General features: G+C 42.5%; 1 protein-coding gene across 3 annotated transcripts in view; it reads left to right on the forward strand.

Moving 5' to 3' along the window:
• brinp2 (bone morphogenetic protein/retinoic acid inducible neural-specific 2) overlaps positions 1-20,333 on the forward strand; it is a 163,550-nt gene that overhangs the window by 116,099 nt on the left and 27,118 nt on the right. For all 3 annotated transcript variants that reach the window (XM_086094692.1, XM_086094683.1, XM_086094700.1), the window contains one exon: positions 16,534-16,770. In XM_086094692.1, the coding sequence (XP_085950818.1) occupies positions 16,534-16,770 (237 nt within the window). The remainder of the gene's footprint in view (positions 1-16,533; positions 16,771-20,333) is intronic.

The raw sequence follows: 20,333 nt of genomic DNA on the forward strand, positions 1-20,333 counted from the left end.
CCAAAATGTTTCAAAAATAAAAAGGGAGGTTATAATTATAGGGAAAATCTTAACTTTAGAACCAGGAATGTTTAAAGAACTCTGAAAAGAATGTGGATTTCAGTCAGTGGTGTGAGGGTTTAGAATAAAAAAAAACTTAGGTGGGTGTGGCAATCAGTGGTACTTTAAATATGATGGTACAAGGGTTGTACATTGGTAGGTTAATGTGGTTTAATGATTAAAAACAAAAACTTGTTTGTAGCATTGGTTTACAGGACTCATGGAAATTGGAGTGGGGTAGGATTAGGTAACTTGTACTTCATTCTACCCCTTTTTTGACATATTGAAAAAGACATATGTGTATGTGGTATATTGATTATATGGTTCTTGTCATGTCTGGAATGAAAATAAAAAGAGAGGTATGGCTATTTCCTAGAAAATTAAATTAGCGCTATTTTACAAACTCTATATTATATCTGGAAACATTACACTATGCAGTTGCTGAGAGAGATCATTTCACAGTTCAGCCATAAAATGTATCCGAAGGCATCACTTTTGAGACACAAGTGACACTTATTGCTTCCAGCTGCTTGGTGGTCTTACATGGACACTGTAAAATCTTGTGACATGTCGGCACCCAAAGCACACTATGCGCAGTTTTAGATCTCAGTTGGAAATCCATCAATAGCAACTGCTCGTTCTCGGGATAGAGAATGACAAGTGGGAGATGCTGCAGGGTGAGAGGTCCGTCGTCCCTCTTTTTTAGTGCTTGGCCAGACTTCAACCGAAGCAAATCCTCTGTATGCTACCTGTCAACCGTCAACCTCTTCAACAACACAGCATGACAAAAGGTTGGCCATTTCTTATCTTTGCCTTCTCTAGCATCAAAGTACTTAAGTATTGAATGCAAAAGATGTAAGAAAAGAGGTTGAGGGACACAATATGGCAAGGGAAATTGCCATTTAAATAGAATGCCAAGAGCCCTCAATACACAGAAGCTCTATTTATTCCTGCACTCTCACTGTTCATTTTGCACACAAGCATCAAATCACACAAAAACAAGTAAAATGGACATCTCTTTTTTGTGCGTGTGTGCGCGCACATTCATGCCCCTTCTCTGCAGCTGGATGTATTAAACATCATGTTAAAGCTGTGTCACAGCCAAATCCAGACTCAAGTGTGCTTGATACATAGGAACCATAACACATTGAGGAGCACTAATAAATGAACAAATAAATAAATAACTAAACACACGCCACAACCTTTTCACACTGCACTTAGGACAGTGCAGTGCGCTTTTGATCAACTCATTCATTGTCGGTGTGTGGCTCAAATTGAAACATTTTTCTACGTGCACAGTGCCGCTGTGATGACAGACGGCACAATCAAAAGGAGTGACAACAGCAAGAGATTTTGGCTGACTCGTAAAGTAAATTACAAAATGGAACTGTGTTTTTTTTGTTGTTGTATTTTTTGGGTTTGTGGCTTTTTAGCCTTTAATTGTGATGCATGGTGTCCAAGCTCTGGGACACAAGACAAACGTTGTGGGTAAGAATACACAGAAATGGACGGAGATTTATCAGGTTGGTTGAAAATGGTAGAAACGTGTGATTTTAGGATTTGTAACCAAACAAATCTTAGCTTAAAATACAGTATAGCCACAGGTGGTTTACTTTTATCATGCCTCACCCTCCTCCGCATTAATAGCCCTTTAAGCCCGAGCGCCCCCCAATTGGGTCCTCAGTTTTTGAAGAAGAAATTGTGTGAAACAATGCACTAATCATGAAACTGGGTTTTTCCTGGCTCAAATTTAGGCAGAGGTGGTATCATCCTGACTATGATGGGTGTCTACCGATACCAGGTATCGGTATTGGTGCCAATACCAGTCTAATTTTAAGGTATCGGTACTTACGGCAGTGACCGATACCATTATCAGCCACCCTCCTGCGGCTGTTTTCCGATCAGAGACAATAAATTATAAATTATATGAATACAAAGTTGCCATTAACTTCATGCAATTTTAAGGAAAAATAATATATTGGGATATATAGGTCTTTCTTTAAAATCATTTATGAGTGGGGAATTTTATTTACTAGTGGTATCAGTATTTGGTATCAGTAGAGTTGAGTTGTGTATCGGTCAAGAAAAAAGTGGTATCGAACATCCCTAATCCTGACCATGCGCCATGACGTGCATGCAGGCCCGGACTGAGAAGGCGGGACCAGCGGGATTTTTCCCGGTTGGCCGCCACAGGGCGCTGTTTATTTCAGGCCAAGAGTTCATTTCAAAACCAGCAATTAAAGTGCTTTTGGTAGAGACTTAGCCAGACCCAGAGTGACTAACTTGGAGTGGTCTGCATTTTCCCGCTTGCTCGGCCTGAGTTATGGGCCTTTTGGCTGCTATTTTATGCAGAATGGATCATATGCATTTTTTAATCATGCAAGCGCTCGCTCTCTCTCGCTCGCCCTCTCTCTCTCTGTCTCTCTCTGTCTCTTTCTCTCTGTCTCCCTCTCTCTCTCTCTGTTTCACCCTCTATCTCTCTTCCTCTTCTCCCTCCCTCCCACCCCCTCCCTCGCTCACCCCCCTCTCTCTCTCTTTCTCTCTCACTCTCTGAGAATATATAAGCCATTTTTACATGCCCCAAAAACAGCTCAAACGCCAACTAATTTAATGATCAAATATAGAAAACGGTATTGCGCCACTCAGTGAAATAACTCGGCTCTCCCGTTGTGCTACTTCATGCAAAACACACAAGTGTTTTGTTTTGTTTTTCACATGTGTGCTGTTTGCCATTTTCATTTACTTTTAACCTGTAACATATATTACACATATATTTACACATCTAAACAAATCTCACAAGTGTTCCCTTCATTATGACACAAGAATTATTCAAATAAACCCTGTGGTGGGATATCCTCTTTTTATTCTGGGTATGTAAGTTTTTAGCAAAAGCCTCAACAATAGCTTAGGGCTTTTAAGAAAAGCCAGGGCTAGGGTGACCAGATTTTCAAAATTAAAAACCAGGATGTTACAATTTTGTTGAAAATGAACAACACAATTAACCAAATTTAATCACTAGTCAATCTTCGTCAACCTGGGGGGCATGAGAACAATGGACGCCATGCGCCATTTTCCAACCTTTTTTGCTCTGTCCTGACAGTTACTGGAAGCTGGCAGTGACACATTGTAGCATTAGAAATATACCGGTAGAAAGTCCAGCTTGCGTTGTCTGACCGATGAGTGACTGCAGTGTATATTTGCCATAATTCTGAGATGAGTAAGCAGGAAGTAGTTCTGCTACCGGTCAACAACTGCTACCGATTAGATGTGGATGCGAATAAGAACGCAAACATGAATTTTGAAGTAAATAGGAAGGAATTTAACAGTTAAATTCCCTTTCTAATGGGTTTATCCTATGAATTGCTATGACAACTGTGTGATTGAGATACACATGGCAAAAAAACGGGACGCCTGAACGGGATCATCGTAATATCGGGACAAAACAATGTGGTTGGCGGTCTGGTCACCCTAGCCAGGGCTTTCCTTCATAACTGTGACAAATAATGCCAAGCTCTGCTGCCTACTTTACACCCAGAGCAGCTGTTAAATACTTTGGTACATCATTTATATAGCGCTTTTCCACTTTACAAGGTTCTCAAAGCGCTTTACATTCGATTACTCATTCACCTACTGATGACGCAGCATCAGGAGCAACTGGGGGTTCACAGTATCTTGCTCAAGGATACTTCGCCATGGTAACAATGGCATGGGATCAAAACACAACCTCTAGGTTGGGAGACGACCACTCTACCACCATGCGACGCCACTCCAGGCGTCCCCAGTAGAGTCACCAGGCTACTTCCTGTTCAGTTGCTTAACAACCAGTGCCAAATATGGGCAAATTTGTGCTCGATTGCCATTGTCCCTGTGCCATCCTGCATCATCCCGCGCTATGAGCAACATGAAATATAAGTGTAGTTTGAAAGTGCCATTACACATCAAGACACACACTCTTACAGGCACTAATATAAGAGGAATGGTCACAAGGGAGGCTTAGTACCTTAAAATTGCTCAAAATGAAAAGTGCAGTCTTCTGGAGATCGACAGATTGCCAGTGAGGGTTGGGTGCGTGTATGAAATGGATGGTAACAGCAAGCTGTAGAAAAAAAGTTTCACTTTTCACTGAGCTCTGCTGCCACGACATAAAATATACATTAATGGAGTCTCTTTTAACGTCATGCTGTATGTATAATAATGACAAAACCCTTTTAATTAACAGTAAGCCTGTACAGCTAAGTGCATTTTTTAAAGTTTTATTGAAAGACATCTAAGTAGATTATTTTCATATGGATTGGATTGAAGCATTCGGTACATCCACATAAACAACGGTATCATATAAAAGCCACTAAAATACATGTTTGCCCATTTTAGTAATTACATTTTGTCACCGATGAAGAGAAATGGAAAAATATATCAGAAGAGATGTGTTTTCTTTGCTCTCACCATTAGAAGTACAGGTGTTTGACAGTGTCTCCCCCGAATTATACATAGTATTCACATGACGTCACCGACCCCCACCTATCGACCCAGCTCACCTTTGGTGGGGCAAACTGCCAGCGAGGAGCGCTCGTGTTTCTTACTACAAGTTACTTTGATTGATTCATTTTTCCATTCATTCCGGATTTTCACGAACCGCTTCACAATGGTGCAAAAATAGGGCAAACAAAGATGTGAGACAAAGCTTCTAGATAATATTCACACAACGTAATTTGCCCTACATTGTACATTATGCCGTTCACAGGTCCATGGAATGTCAAATGGGAACGGACAAAGAGGTGTCCGGAATTGCAAAGATACATTGAAAGGATTTCCAACCGACAAAGTCTACCAAAGTGTGTTCTGACCATTTTGATTAAAGTGTCATTGTAAGATGGTAAAAATGCTTTTACCATAATGCTTCCATTCCGTTCCGTCTTCAATTCCGCTTATTCGGGGTCGGGTCGCGGGGGCAGCAGCTTTAGCAGGGAAGCCCAGACTTCCCTCTCCCCAGCCACTTCAGCCAGCTCCTCCGACAGGATCCCAAGGCGTTCCCAAGCCAGCCGTGAGACGTAGTCTCTCCAGCGTGTCCTGGATCGTCCCCGGGGCCTCCCGCCGGTAGGACATGCCCGGAACACTTCCCCAGGGAGGCGCCCAGGAGGCATCCGAACCAGATGCCCGAGCCACCTCAACTGGTTCCTCTCAACGTGGAGGAGTAGCGGCTCGACGCTGTGTCCCTCCCAGATGACCGAGCTTTTCACCCTATCTCTAAGGGAGAGCCCGGTTACCCTGCGGAGGAAACTAATTTCGGGCGCTTGTATCCGAGATCTTGTTCTTTTGGTCACGACACACAGCTCGTGACCATAGGTGAGGGCAGGAACGTAGATCGACCGGTAAATCGAGAGCTTTGCCTTTCGGCTCAGCTCCTTCTTCACCACAACGGACCGATACAGCGTCCGCATCACTGCAGACGCTGCACCGATCCGTCTGTCGATCTCCCGCTCTAACCTACCCTCACTCGTGAACAAGACCCCAAGATACTTGAACTCCTCCACTTGGGGCAGGATCTCATCCCTGACCCGGAGAGGGCACTCCACCCTTTTCCGACTGAGGACCATGGTCTCAGATTTGGAGGTGCTGATCCTCATCCCAACCGCTTCACACTCGGCTGCGAACCGCTCTCGCGAGAGCTGGAGATCACAGCTTGAAGAAGCCAACAGCACCACATCATCTGCAAAAAGCTGAGATGCAATGTTGAGGCCACCAAACCGGACCCCCTTAACACTCCGGCTGCGCCTCGAAATTCTGTCCATAAAAGTTATGAACAGAATCGGTGACAAAGGGCAACCTTGGCGGAGTCCAACCCTCACAGGAAACAAATTTGACTTACTGCCGGCAATGCGGACCAAACTCTGACATCGGTCTTACAGGGACCGAATAGCCCGTATCAGGGGGCCCGGTACCCCATACTCCCGAAGCACCCCCCACAGGACTCCCCGAGGGACACGGTCAAACGCCTTCTCCAAGTCCACAAAGCACATGTGGACTGGTTGGGCGAACTCCCACGCACCCCCAAGGATCCTGCTGAGGGTGTAGAGCTGGTCCACTGTTCCACGGCCGGGACGAAAACCACACTGCTCCTCCTGAATCCGAGATTCAACTTCCAGACGGACCCTCCTCTCCAGCACCCCCGAATAGACCTTACCTGGGAGGCTGAGGAGTGTGATCCCTCTAAAGTTGGAACACACCCTCCGGTCCCCCTTCTTAAAAAGGGGAACCACCACCCCGGTCTGCCAATCCAGAGGCACTGTCCCTGATGTCCACACGATGTTGTAGAGACGTGTCAACCACGACAGCCCCACAACATCCAGAGCCTTTAGGAACTCCGGGCGAACCTCATCCACCCCCGAGGCCCCTCCACCGAGAAGCTTTCCAACCACTTCAGTGACTTCGACCCCAGAGATAGGGGGGCCCACCTCAGAGTCCCCAGACCCTGCTTCCTCAAAGGAAGGCGTGTCGGTGGAATTGAGGAGGTCTTCGAAGTATTCTCCCCACCGATTCACGACGTCCCGAGTCGAGGTCAACAGCACCCCATCTCCACTATACACAGTGTTAATGGCGCCCTGCTTTCCTCTCCTGAGACGCCGGATGGTGGACCAGAATTCCCTTGAAGCCGTCCGGAAGTCGTTCTCCATGGCCTCACCGAACTCCTCCCATGTCCGAGTTTTTGCCTCAGCGACCACCGAAGCCGCATTTCGCTTGGCCAGCCGGTACCTGTCAGCAGCCTCCGGAGTCCCACAGGCCAAAAAGGCCCAATAGGACTCCTTCTTCAGCTCCCTTACCGCTGGTGTCCACCAGCGGGTTCGAGGATTGCCGCCCCGACAGGCACCAACCACCTTACGGCCACAGCTCCGATCGGCTGCTTCAACAATGGAAGCGCGGAACATAGTCCACTCGGACTCCACGTCCCCCGCCTCCCCCGGGACAATGGAGAAGCTCTGCCGGAGGTGGGCGTTGAAACTCTTTCTGACAGGAGATTCTGCCAGACGTTCCCAGCAGACCCTCACAATACCTTTGGGCCTGCCTGGTCGGACCAGCATCTTACCCCGCCATCGGAGCCAACACACCACCAGGTGGTGATCAGTTGACAGCTCCGCCCCGCTCTTAACCCGAGTGTCCAACACATACGGCCGCAAATCCGATGACACGACTACAAAGTCCATCATCAAACTGCGGCCTAGGGTGTCCTGGTGCCAAATGCACATATGGACACCCTTGTGCTTGAACATGGTGTTCGTTATGGTCAGTCCGTGACGAGCACAGAAGTCCAACAACAAAACACCGCATGGTTTTGATCGGGGGGGCCGTTCCTCCCAATCACGCCCCTCCAGGTCTCACTGTCATTACCCACGTGAGCGTTGAAGTCCCCCAGCAGAACGAGGGAGTCCCCAGGGGGAGCGCTCTCCAGCACACCCTCCAAGGACTCCAGAAAGGGTGGGTACTCTGAGCTGCTGTTCGGTGCATAAGCACAAACAACAGTCAGGACCCATCCCCCCACCCGTAGGCGGAGGGAGGCTACCCTCTCGTTCACCGGGGGAAACCCTAACGCACAGGCGCCTAGCCGGGGGGCAATGAGTATGCCCACATCTGCTCTGCGCCTCTCACCGTGGGCAACTCCAGAGTGGAAGAGGGTCCAGCCCCTCTCGAGAGGATTGGTACCAGAACCCAAGCCGTGTGTGGAGGTGAGTCCGACTATATCTAGTCGGAACTTCTCAGCCTCGCACATCAGCTCGGGCTCCTTCCCTGTCAGAGAGGTGACATTCCATGTCCCCAGAACTAGCTTCAGTAGCCGAGGGTCGGACCACCAAGGCCCCCGCCTTTGGCTGACACCCAACTCACTGCGCACCTGACCCCTTTGGCCCCTTCCACCGGTGGTGAGCCCATGGGAAGGGGGACCCACGTTGCATTTTTGGCCTGTGCCCGGCCGGGCCCCATGGGTGTAGGCCCGGCCACCAGACGTTCGCCTTCGAGCCCCACCTCCAGACCTAGCTCCAGAGGGGGGCCCCGGTGACCCACGTCCGGGCAAGGGAAACGAAAATCCAAAGTTTGTGTTCATCATTGGGGGTCTCACCTAGGACCTATTTGCCATGGGTGGCCCTACCAGGAGCATGAAGCCCCGGACAACATAGCTCCCAGGCTCATTGGGGCACGCAAACCCCTCCACCACGATAAGGTGATGACTCACGGAGGGGTTAGCATTACCATAATGCGATTGTGATATATGTGAGCTGCTAGCTGTGGCTAGCTCTAGCTAAAAATAGATCTGGTGGTCAACATGTTCAGTTTTGAGATCTCTCCAAATACCTCCTTAAGGTCTCTTATTTTCCTTTCCCAGCAGCCCAAAACTTGAAATTGTTTTTAAAGTTTACAAAAATAAGTAATGAATCAACAATGTTGTTGTTTTTGTTGTAACATGCTAGCGCAGTCAAGCAACTAGCTAACTCAAAATTCACAATTGCTAAATGCACATAGCAACCAATAAAAGCTGAAGGTACAGAAGACGTAAGAATGTAGTCCTGTCCGGGCACATTGGCAAATGTTTGTAATCCAATCGATTTGACTAATCAAACGTTTCAACGATGTGGGCGCGTCAATTAATTTTGAGCATCCGTCATTCGGCAATCGTCAACAGACACCCTTCCGTTACCATGTTCTTATGGAAGCAAACACTCTGGGCCAAATCTATTAAAGGTTTGTGTGCCTTTTGCGTGCCGGTACCCAGTATAAATGGATTGTCTAATCCACACAGCATGTGCAAATGGGGAAATTCTTTACATACTGCGCTGTCAACCAGATTGCGCCCCTGTGCACTGGTGTTTTTTGCACATATTCAAATGAGGTAATATGCATATATTCGGCAGAGAAATTGCCCACCTCTATGCAAATGAAACACACTGATAAATTCACTAACACAAGCGCTACACCACTGCTACACGCAGTTTGAGCAACGCAAATAACGTCTACTGAAGGATGGTGTCATGTTGGCGCTCCTATGTGGAAGTCTGATCACGGCAGCAGCAACTGGTGCACGGAGAAGGCGTCGTCATGCCATGTACAGCCGCCCCTAGTACACGCAAATCATGCGCTGTGCGTAGGGTGCCATTCGCCTGGTTATTTTGCGATGTACAAGACATGAGGTATCCCACCATTCTCATCTTCCAGTGGCCGTAACACTCCGTAATGTGAAAATCCACATGCTCAATAATCGCACCAATATTTTGTATTTTATGGATGTTTAATGAATGAATCACATTGTATTCCTCGCTACTCACTACAGTTTAGCGCCGCTTAATGAGGAAAACACTTATGTCCATTAGCTGTTTTGTGACAGTCTCGCTTTTGCACCTCCTTGATCCAAGTTTGCTTTCTGTTAATTTCATCTTTGTCTCAAGTGTGTTCTTGGTGCAAATCCAGCATCGCCCTGTGTGGTAAATCAGGTGCAAACTGCACTCAACTGTCAAACTTTGTAACCATGTTTGCACTGGTATATGATTAGAGCAATATCCTTGGTGAATAGGACGTTAAAAGGGAGCAAACTGCTCTTGCAAATAAAGAGCAATTTATGGCTCTATTAGCGGACAGAGTGCATTCTTAGTGGATTTGGCCCTCGGTCCTTCTATTTATTGCATTTCTTACTCTACTACTTTCTTACTTGTGGTAAAATGGTATGGACAAACTGATCAAATGAGCAAGGTAGTTCCAGTTCATTTTCAGAAATCCTTGTATATGGCCAACCTACGTAAATGTATTTTCTTTCTTTTTTTTTTACACTGCTTGCTATTTGACCTTGTTGGCACTTTAATGAACGACTGTGAGTATATACTGTATTCATTACAGTGAACTGTGTAAAATAGGACAATCATTTTGCTTTCACTCTATTTACAGGTAGTCTGTTGAACTGCACAGTACAAATCATGTTTCCTAACTTAGTCGAAGATTAGAAGTAGTGATTTGTTGGTTGCAAAAAAAAGCAGTCTCTTCCAGCTGGTTTTGTCTGAAAAGCAGACTGTATTGGACCCCTGCTATTTGTGGGGGATAGAGACTGGCAAGCCTGTGAATAGCGAAAATCCACATATAACTGACGCCCATTAAAATGCACTAGATTTTTGTAAAAACTTTGGAGCCCAAAAAATCTTCAAAGAAAAATGCTGATAAGCCTCCAAAATGTGTTTTCCACAAAAATAAGAGTAGGCTCCTTCCAAAAATCTGTGAAGAGGTGAATCCATGGGTGCTGAACAATGAGTATGTCTGTTATATCCTATCACAGAATGAATTAATTCCCTTTGATGCCCAAATGAATACAATTATGTAAAAAAACAATTTGGGTCAAAATTCACCACACATTATCGCTGGATCATTCCTCTGATTGCAGTGTGCATTCTGGTTTTCGTCTCTTTGGGTTACAGTCCAGTCAGTTGAACGCCCCACTGACATTATCTATTTAATTTCACATTGCACGACAGCAGTGATCCTCAACTACCAGGCCAAACAGAGATGAAAATGATATATATTTTGTTGTTGTGGAGTATATATGTCCAGATTGGGAATATATATCTACACCCCCCCCCCCCCCCCCACACACACACACACCAGAATACATTTGTTTCCACTCATATGCACATGGTGAATTGATTCCTAGGCAGGTGAAGAATTGCATTCAAATTGTCAAGGATATGACTCCTTTTCTGCTAATCCTAAGAGCTTTTGTTGAGTCTTCCAACACTAGAAGTCATGTTGAAGTCAGATATATCTATCATTCCCCAGGCTTAATTGCATCTGTAGGGCTTTTTGTGGTTTCAAATAATAAGAAAAGCCTTGAAAAGCTAAACCCTGGTTAATATTTATCTTGTGAAATGACAGAATGTGTGTTTTCATACATTTTGCAATGTAAATTTCCATTACTATGTCCACCTTGTTGTGTGAAAAGCAGGGCGGAAAAACATTGAGCTTTACTGAAAAAACGATGCTAAAATTAGAATTCCCTTTTTTTTCCCAACTAAAACTGTAACTACTAAATTTTTGGAGAGTAGACACTATAACCATATTTTGAGGCCTTGTTGTTCACTCGGCCAGCCCCAGATTTGATTTTCTCATCTCCAGCTTGATTTGATGAAGTCTGAACAGCAAAAATCTAATGAAATTGGATTTCGCAAGAATTTGATTTGCCTGTGCTGTTTGGCAGCGGTGTAAAAGGTGTTCAGTCGCACAGCATGATAGATGAAGTACTTGGCTTGTATTTCTACATTGCCACTGCTCATAGTTAAGTGTATTCCGTGCCTCATAACCACACCAACACACACAGATTGGGCAGCACAGAGAGCTGATGTGTGGGCACAAATTCACCAGTAAATGGCAGTGCAAAGATTAACAAATTCGATTTGCCTGCCCTTTAAACAATGCCATATTGTTTTTTAATTTTAATATACTGCAAGCTGTTGGAACATTGCATGGACAACTGGCATGATTGATTGTGATTATGTAACACATTATTGTGTGTAGGTGAAATTATTCAGCTTACTTATAAGTAGGAAAGTTAAATGAGTGTAGAGTGTATAAAAATGACTTGGATATTAATGGAAATTGTAGCAAGTATGTGCATGTATTCTATTTAATTGATTTGGAGTGAGACCTTTTGTTGTACTTCTGGCACTTTTCGAGCCGTGAAACGATGGCACACAATAATGGGTTTCAATTTTGAGCTTACATTGTGCCTTAATTGATACGCAGGCAACTTGGAGCTTCTTACATCACATCTTACTTGATGTGCAGGTGTTTGCAGTGTTGAAAGCTTAGTGATCTGACGTCTATCGGCATAACGGAGATGCAAACAGCTTACTGCATAGCAGAGAGGAAAGCCGGAATCAAAGCAGCAAACGTAGGACGCACACAGCAAGATACTGAAGAAACCCTGCCAGATTTGCAAATGCACAAACACATTGAATTATGTAGCCACACACGTACACATGCACACACAGCAGTGCACCTGCCAAGGCATAGAGCAGGGTGGGGAAAAAGTCGCTAATTACATCTCTTTTCCAAGCCATCGAACGAGTAAGTACCTAAGAAGAAAATACATGCATATTCATTGGAAGGCACTGCAGGATTGCCTGTTGACAAAACAAATAGATGATTACCTGACAGGGAGACCGAATTAGCAGAACATGAGAAACACACCTGAAAGCATCTACTTTGGTTTCCAAAAGACAATGATACACTTTTTGGATCACACAATGGGCTTTTGATTTGAGTAATTAGACTGTGCAGGTATGACAGTTTGGATTCACATTTTGCAAAATGCCGTTACACTTGTGAGAATGGGAGCAACAGAAATGGGTTCTATAAAGCAAGCCTGCAAATTACAAACATCGAGGGCAGCTTGAGCATTTGTTTGTGAGTCCTAACTTAGTAAACACCCATTCAGTCACTCCATCATGTGGATGATGGAGCATGTTCCAGGGTGAGGTACACCCTGATCTCTTTGTCTCCAATTGCTGGGCATAAAACTACGGACAACCACTTATTTATTTTTGTACAGCAACATTCATGAAGAAAAGCAATTATCTTGTGTATCGCACACTTAATACGTAACACGAGAGAACAGTACAGGCAAGCAAAGAAAAACATTAACAAAAGCATAGCAGAGAGGCAGGATATATAGTACGAACAGTATAACGTTACATAGGATAGATAGATAGATGGTCTTCTCTGTGAAGGAAGGTTACATTACACCCAACAGCTGGGCAATATAATAAAGGTTGCAAGTTGGAAGCAATCAGTGCATAACAGTCTGGAACAGCATATTTTTTTATGGTAACTACAGACAAGGTGGCAAGTGCTACTTATAGCTCCATAAACTGTGAAAATATACCGCTGGGCAGCCTTGTCACCTCATGCATAAGCACAGACAAAAGCTGTTCCAAGAACTTACAGTATTCCACAAGGCCCCACCCAGTGCAAAGATGCACTTTTGTGCTTTGCGCTGGGTCAACAATTTTTTTGAAACTGAGGTACTGATTAATGCGAAGGGCTACCAGTTAAATATACACTTGTGGGAAAAAAAAGAAGCTCAAATTATCTCTAATATTACCTTATACAAATTACCTTTAATAATATTGGTCAAGTTTATTTATATAGCCCTTAATCACAAAAGAGTGCCAAAGGGCTTCACATACCCACAGTTACAAATATTAACGACATCCACTGATCAAACCACAAGGAAAAATAAAAATAAAAACATCAGGGGAAAAATGAGAAACCTTGAGAAGGGACCACAAATGTGGTAATCCCCCTTCCAGGATGACCAAGCTGCAATGGATGCCGAATGGGAAATAATTTACACAGCATGTGATGCTAAACAATATTAACTAGAATAGCGCAAAAGTCAATTTAAAAAGTTGAAGCACTGTAAGAAGACGCCGTCGGCGAAGTGGGTCCTCATCCAAACCAGGCCCGGTAAAATTATTAGATATTATTAAATTAATTAATACATTATTATAAAATTATTTAAAAAAATATATGATAAAACAATTGAATGAAAATATATTTTTATGTTAATAATATATTAATTATATGTGAAAACGCCAATCATGTTCATGACTAACCGATGATTAAGCATATATATATATATATTGTTTTTATTTCCATTTATTTATTTATTTTTAATTTAATTTTCGAATGATATTTTTAATATCTGTTCTTATTTTGAATTTTGGCAGTTTTGGTAGTGAAACGAGCTGCGATATAGCAGGGGAAAACTGTATTCACCATATGTTAAAACACACAAGGAATTTGTCTTCTTTTGGGGCACGCACTCCCTCTAGTACCATAATAAAATACACTGTGCCAAAATACAATATTAAGGCATTTACACACATTTCTAAAGTACAGAAGATCATTAGCAATATAATGTGTGCAATAGTGCAGTAATACAGATCGGATTGAAATGTTTAAATGATGCAGAGTAACAGAGCTATAACAATGACTGCATGAATAATAGCACTACATAGATGTGGCAATAGGCTGAGTGTCACTGTGAAATTATAAGTAAGCTGTGAAAGAAGTTAATGGTAAGGGGGGAAAACTGTTGGAACTCCTGCTGATTTTGATGTGGATTATTTGCTACGGTCAGAAAAGGTGTGTCGGGGATGGAATAAGTTCAAGAGAATTTTACGTGCCCTTCTCTTAGTTCTTCCGTTTTCAAATGACTAGAAACAATGGAGTTACAAACAATCGAGTCATTAAAACCAAAGCAGCTGACATCCCTAGAAGTATTTCTTTGCCTTGCTTCCCACCGACTTTGGAAAGAGTTCATCCGTGTCAGAGCTGGTTAGAGTGGTAGGCTTGTAGTCATCCAGTGCCAAAATTACAGGTTTCTTGGAGACAGAGATGATGATGGTCCTTTGGAAGCAGGATGGACAATAATGGTGGTGGGGCGAGTGGGTGTGGTGAATATGTTCTTTTCAGTTTGCAGTGTCATTTTTTGACTTCACTTACAGCAGTGTTCTTCTGTCGTTGGTGATGGCGCTCGGTCCTCGCTACACTGACACAGAGATGTTGGAGAAAAAAATATTATTCTGTGTATCTTCATAGTTTCTCTTGGCTATGTTAATTTCTTTTGTCAGCTGGTTTCTGGCTCGCTGGTAAAGACTTTGTTCTCACTCCTGTATGCCCTAGGTGATGGGGCAAGCAGAAGCTAGCGACATGATGCTATCCCCAATTCATGCCCGCTTGATCAAGTCAAACGTGCACCAGTCATGTTTGTTTCTTGAGTCATCACAATATCATGTTTCTGACGGGTTGTTTTAGTGATAAAACCCCTTTGGTCCTTAAAATTCTGTCTTTATGTCTGTATACAAATTGCCAGATAGTGAACAAGCTCCTAGAGAAAATCAGAAGCTGCACCGATGTTGAATGAGACTTGCTGTGGTCTTGTTGCAATAGTATTTTGTAAAAAAGAAAAGAAAAAAAAAGCGACACTTATCCAAAGCACAGACAGCAATGGTGAGAAACTGGATCTAGGCAATGGTTGTATGAATGTAGAACAGCAGATATCAAGTGATTAAATCTACCTATCAGAAGAGAGGCTGGAATTTGATTATGTTAAACCTCCAGCAGAGCGAGAGGCCAAGCTACAGAAATACAAACAAGCTCTCATAGGACGTGACTTATTAAGGAGTAGAATCGGGATTCTCCCTTTGTGGCCCGATGTCTGACGTTAGGTCACAGCGGCGCACCGGCCCAGAGCCACTGGGCCACTGTTAATGTCAAATCCTTGAGTGATCAACAATAGTGTTTTCCCGGGGCAATAGGAGGAGCCTTTCTTGACATTTTTTAGCGCATGCGCGATGGTTGAGTGGCAGAAAAAATGGCTGGCTGTATAGACACAGCGTAGACGAAGAAAGATAGCGGACGAATTTGACGCTATTTAAACATTTTAAAGGCAGAGGTTTACGGAGAAGCTTAATGTATGTATACAAAACTGAAACTATGGAAAGCCCATATGATACAAAATTTGGCCCGACGCACCTATTTCCTGGCCACACATCTGCTATGGGGACATTTACTCTTATTTAATACAAAGCCCTATACAAAGCTGGGTAATTATTCTTCATTGAAGTGTTCTTTGTGGTGCCGAAGGAAAGGAGGCGAAGGAGGTCTATCGCATTACGATTTGTTTGTGGAAGTACTTCACTCCACCGAACAGTCCGATTATGAGAACTGCAGTCACTCTAACGCTGTTAACATTGTTAGCACATGCTAATCTTTGCATGCTTATCTTTTGGCCATGACATCTCATGGTAGTGTAGATAGTGCTGTTCCCATTCATAGCCATGGACTGGTGTAGGCGTGGGGATTTTATTTTGTTTAGAATCCTACCAAGAAGATTTTACACATTGTTGTATATATTTAACAGCAAACTTGAATTACTTTACAATTCTGAGTGCTGGTCAGAAAGGTATGAGCAGATTTGACATGTTGCCCCCGTCGGCCCATTTTTTTCTCCGTTCTCTCTGCGTGTAAATGGTAATAATGTATACATTTTCCAACTGCAGCCTTATGAAAATCGAAATACACCCACACTTCTGCCCTTGTTCTCTTTGTAGGTGAATAAATATCATTATCTCATCTGAGCTGCCCCTACGCCATCTTTTGTAGCAATGTGAATATCATTCACAGTTCACATCAGCGGTTAATTTTGGATTGCACTCCGAATGAGGGAAGCCTAAAAACTGCTACTCCGGAAATACTAAACGACAATTAGACAACATTGAAACTTCATAGAGTAATAGAAATGTTCTGAAATCGTATTATACGTATATACAGTAGGTTAATGAGATCCAATACGAGATCTGTATCATAAAGTTGCCTTCATGTATTGTGCTTTTTGTGGATGGATGTGGTACATTCTGCAAATAGAAATACCTTACAATATGTCCTTTCTCTTTATTATTCCTTTAGGCTTGCAAGATGTCCTGCCCGAGTTTCTGCGTGGGCGTTTTGTGGAGGCAGCACTCAGCTATGTGGCTTGCAACTCAGAGGGCGAGTTGCTTTGCCGCAGCAATGACTGCTGGTGTCGATGCTCTCCTCGCTTCCCCGAGTGCAATTGCCCCTTTGCCGATATCAAGGTGATGGAGGAGAACCTGAAGAAAAGCAAAGAGGCCTGGAGCAGTTTCAACCAAGACTTTATTGAATCAGGTATGGGACTTCAATCTTTGACATGATCGTTTATGACAGTAGTTACAAATGTACTGTCAAAATGTTTGGCCTCAGTTTTCAACATTTCAAATTAAGGTTTCAAACTATAGTTAGGGTTTCAAATGAGGGTTTTAAACTATGGTTGTGGTTTCAAATTAGGGTTTTAAACTAGGGTTAGGGTTTCAGAGTAGGAGTAGGGTTTCAAAGGAGGGTCACAATTCATAAAAGTGGCTACAAAATGATAGGTTAAAAAAATCAACTGTCAAAATGCGTGACCTCAGTTTTCAAACTATAGTTAGAGTTTCAAATTAGGGATAGGGTTTTAAAGTAGGGTTAGGGTTTCAAATTAGGGTTTCAAACTGGTTAATGTTTCAAATTAGAGTTTCAAACTATAGTCAAGTTTTCAAATTAGGGTTTGGTTCTCAAAGTAGGGTTTTACACTAGGGTTAGGCGTTTCAAAGTCGGAGTAGGGTTTCAAAGAAGAGGGACAATTCATAATGATAGGTTAAAAAGAATAAACAGTCAAAATTATCATTTTATATTATTCATATTAGGGTTTTAAACTATTGATAGAGGTTCAAAAGCATGATTTTAAACAAGGGTTAGGGTTTTAAAGTAAGGTTTTAAGCTAGTATTATGGGTTAGTGATTCAGAGGCCAACTTTTATTCAACAAGTTTTATCAGATTTGCAACCTGCTTCTCCCATCCCATTCGCCATTAATAATTACCAAACATTGCCTCATTCACTAATGGACGCTCAACTTGGGTCAGTTTCAGACATATGGAGGTTTTTTGTTGGTTTTTAGCATCACAGTCTTGCATCAGAGGAAGAAGTGTTCTTTTTTTTTTTAACAATAATATATGCCATATACTTGAACACATGGCTATCAAATACAGCACTTTCAACCTGGAAGCTGGATTTACACTGCAAGTCTAATTCAAATGTTGTGGGTTTATCCGTTTTGACTTTCTGTTTACATGCGTTTTCAAGTGACCTACAGGTATATCCAATATCCCTGTGTTTACATGTAATTTACACCTGAAAAAAACATCGAACATTTAATTGGATATTATTTTAAGCAAGGTTCAATAAAAAAAAAAATGCAAGCAGAACTGAAGCTTGAATTGAATGTCATTCATTACAGTGGCTATTAAAACCACTGTGTTTTTTATTTTGTATTTTGTATGCATTTTAGCATCTGACCAGAAGTTAAGAATGACGAAGATATCACTCATCAACAATCTCCTGAATGCACACAGGGTGGGTCACGGCAAAATAACAACAAACTTAGCCATCTACTCAAACTTCTATTCTCTTCCATATGCACAGGCTCTTCCTTCCCTTGTTCATGCCCTCTTTAAATTGTCATTCAGTCAAGACTCAGTCTATGCGCATTCGCAGCCTCACTGACACCTGCAAATGATAAATTTGTGTGCTTTTACAATTAGCTTGCTCTCTGCAGTCTGGAAGGATTTGTTACCTTGATGTATTTGCCCCCTATTTGCGATCCTTTTCACACAAACCAAATGGCTCACAACAAAGCATTGATCTTTTTTCTTTATTTGTCAGCATTCTGGGAAATAAGGTAAATGGGATGGAAGTTTGCTGTATGGAGTAGTGAGCTAAGCAGCACTAATAAATGTAACATTGGCAATTGATGACGTGCATAATTGTCTGGACAATCTACAAGGTGACATTTTTTTTCAGGATATCCTGTAAAATGACGTGCTAACCCAGAAGACCTACTTGGGTCATTGGCTTACAACGTGTAGATGCATCACCATTATACTATTGCATATTAAACCTGATTGGCTGAATTGAGTTCACACCTGATGTTACAAACTAAACCATTGAGGGGAAAATTACAGTTGGCTTTCATTATGGTGAGTTGTAAATTAATTTGTAAAATAATAAGGGCTATGGCAGGTGGAGACTGTACTGAGATGTGTGCTGGACAGCTGGAAGAGCGTGTTATTGCATCAGACTGTTCTGTTCTGGATACAGATGCAGCAGGTGGTGGTGATTTATGGCTTCAAGCTGGCTGGAGTTTATTCTCAATATCACAGTTTATACACCGTGTACCTGCAAATGACTGCGCTCCAGGTGCTCTTCAATCATTCAGAAATGTCATACCGCTTATGACAAGCTTTTCATTTCATTACATTTTGAATGTTTATTATTTGGGAAGTGCATTTATTAACATTTAATATGGGTTTTATTGACCTGATTATTCCTTGATGCAAACAATGATAAGAGTTTTACAGACAGCTCTTTCAAACACTTTATCAGGTGTTTGGCATTTTACACAAGCTGCTTTTTATATATCCATTGTCAGACTGATTAAATGTTATAGAACGCCACCCAAAAGTAATTCCAAAAGTGGCCATTTGAATTAGCATTGTTTTATATAAATGAATATAACTAACCAGTGTTTGCTCTTTTGGCATGCTGCCAAGGTAAAAAGCTCAAAACAACATACCATTCAAACAAGTTCTTGTGATTGATGGTGCTGGGCGATATGACGATATTTATCGCAAAGACTATTGCAAAAAAATTATTGTGTCATTTTCTTTCTATCGTGTCTATTGTCATTTGTCACACAAAAAAAGCAAAAGAACACCAAAAAAAAGTGACAGAGAACGCTTGTTTGACAGACAAAAGCATTCATTCTGCATGTTTGTTTCACACAGCTGTCACCAGTTGGCAGACTGAACAAGTGGACATGGCAGTGAATGATATATAGCCGTCATACATTACAAGCTTGCGTTGCCAAAGTGAACCTAACATCTATCCATTATCTGAACCGCTTGTAATCAATGAAAATGTATACGAGTTGAGTAAATGCAAATAACGAAAACTACTACTTTGAAAATGTAACTAAAATAACAAACCCGCAATTATTAATTAACTTTCTTTTTTTTTTAAGCCCACCTCAAAGCAAGCTGGGTACTCCTTTTGGCTCATTGAAATGGTGACAGCTGTTTGAAACAAGCATGGCAGTTTGGGGTCTAAATGTGCAGTTTTAGCATTATTAAAACACAGATTTTTAAGTTTTTCTGAAAATTGAACGGCAGAGAAACCCCCAAAAACTTCGCCGGGTGGTGTACATTACCTACAAGTCGAGGCGAGATCGGTTCTACCACTTATGTCGCAGCATAGCAACAAGCTTCGGCTGGCTAATACTGTACAGAAACACGTTGTGTAATTAACGAGGAAAACACGTAGAAGCCTTGCAATGCTAACCGCTTTGCTAACCGGCTAACTTTATCGTGAAACTGACATTAATTTAAGTGCATGGGTGATCGATTCCACTTTTTACAAAGTGTATAAAATATACAGTTTGTTGCAGAGTCAAATTGATGCCATGATAAAATATTGATTAAATGTGTGTGTATTGTTTGAAATTAATATTGCTAATTAACATTTGGGAGTGGCACACTGGCTGACTCTCAGTGCAGAGATAGTGAGATCGAATCCAGGCTCCGGCCTTCCTGGGTGGAGGTTGCATGTTCTTCCCGTGCATTTGTGGGTTTTCTCTGGGTACTCAGGTTTCCTCCCACAT

The sequence above is a fragment of the Leptonotus elevatus genome, chromosome 1 (assembly GCF_054856555.1).
Source record: "Leptonotus elevatus isolate MCC_2025b chromosome 1, RoL_Lele_1.0, whole genome shotgun sequence".
Lineage (NCBI taxonomy): Eukaryota > Metazoa > Chordata > Actinopteri > Syngnathiformes > Syngnathidae > Leptonotus > Leptonotus elevatus.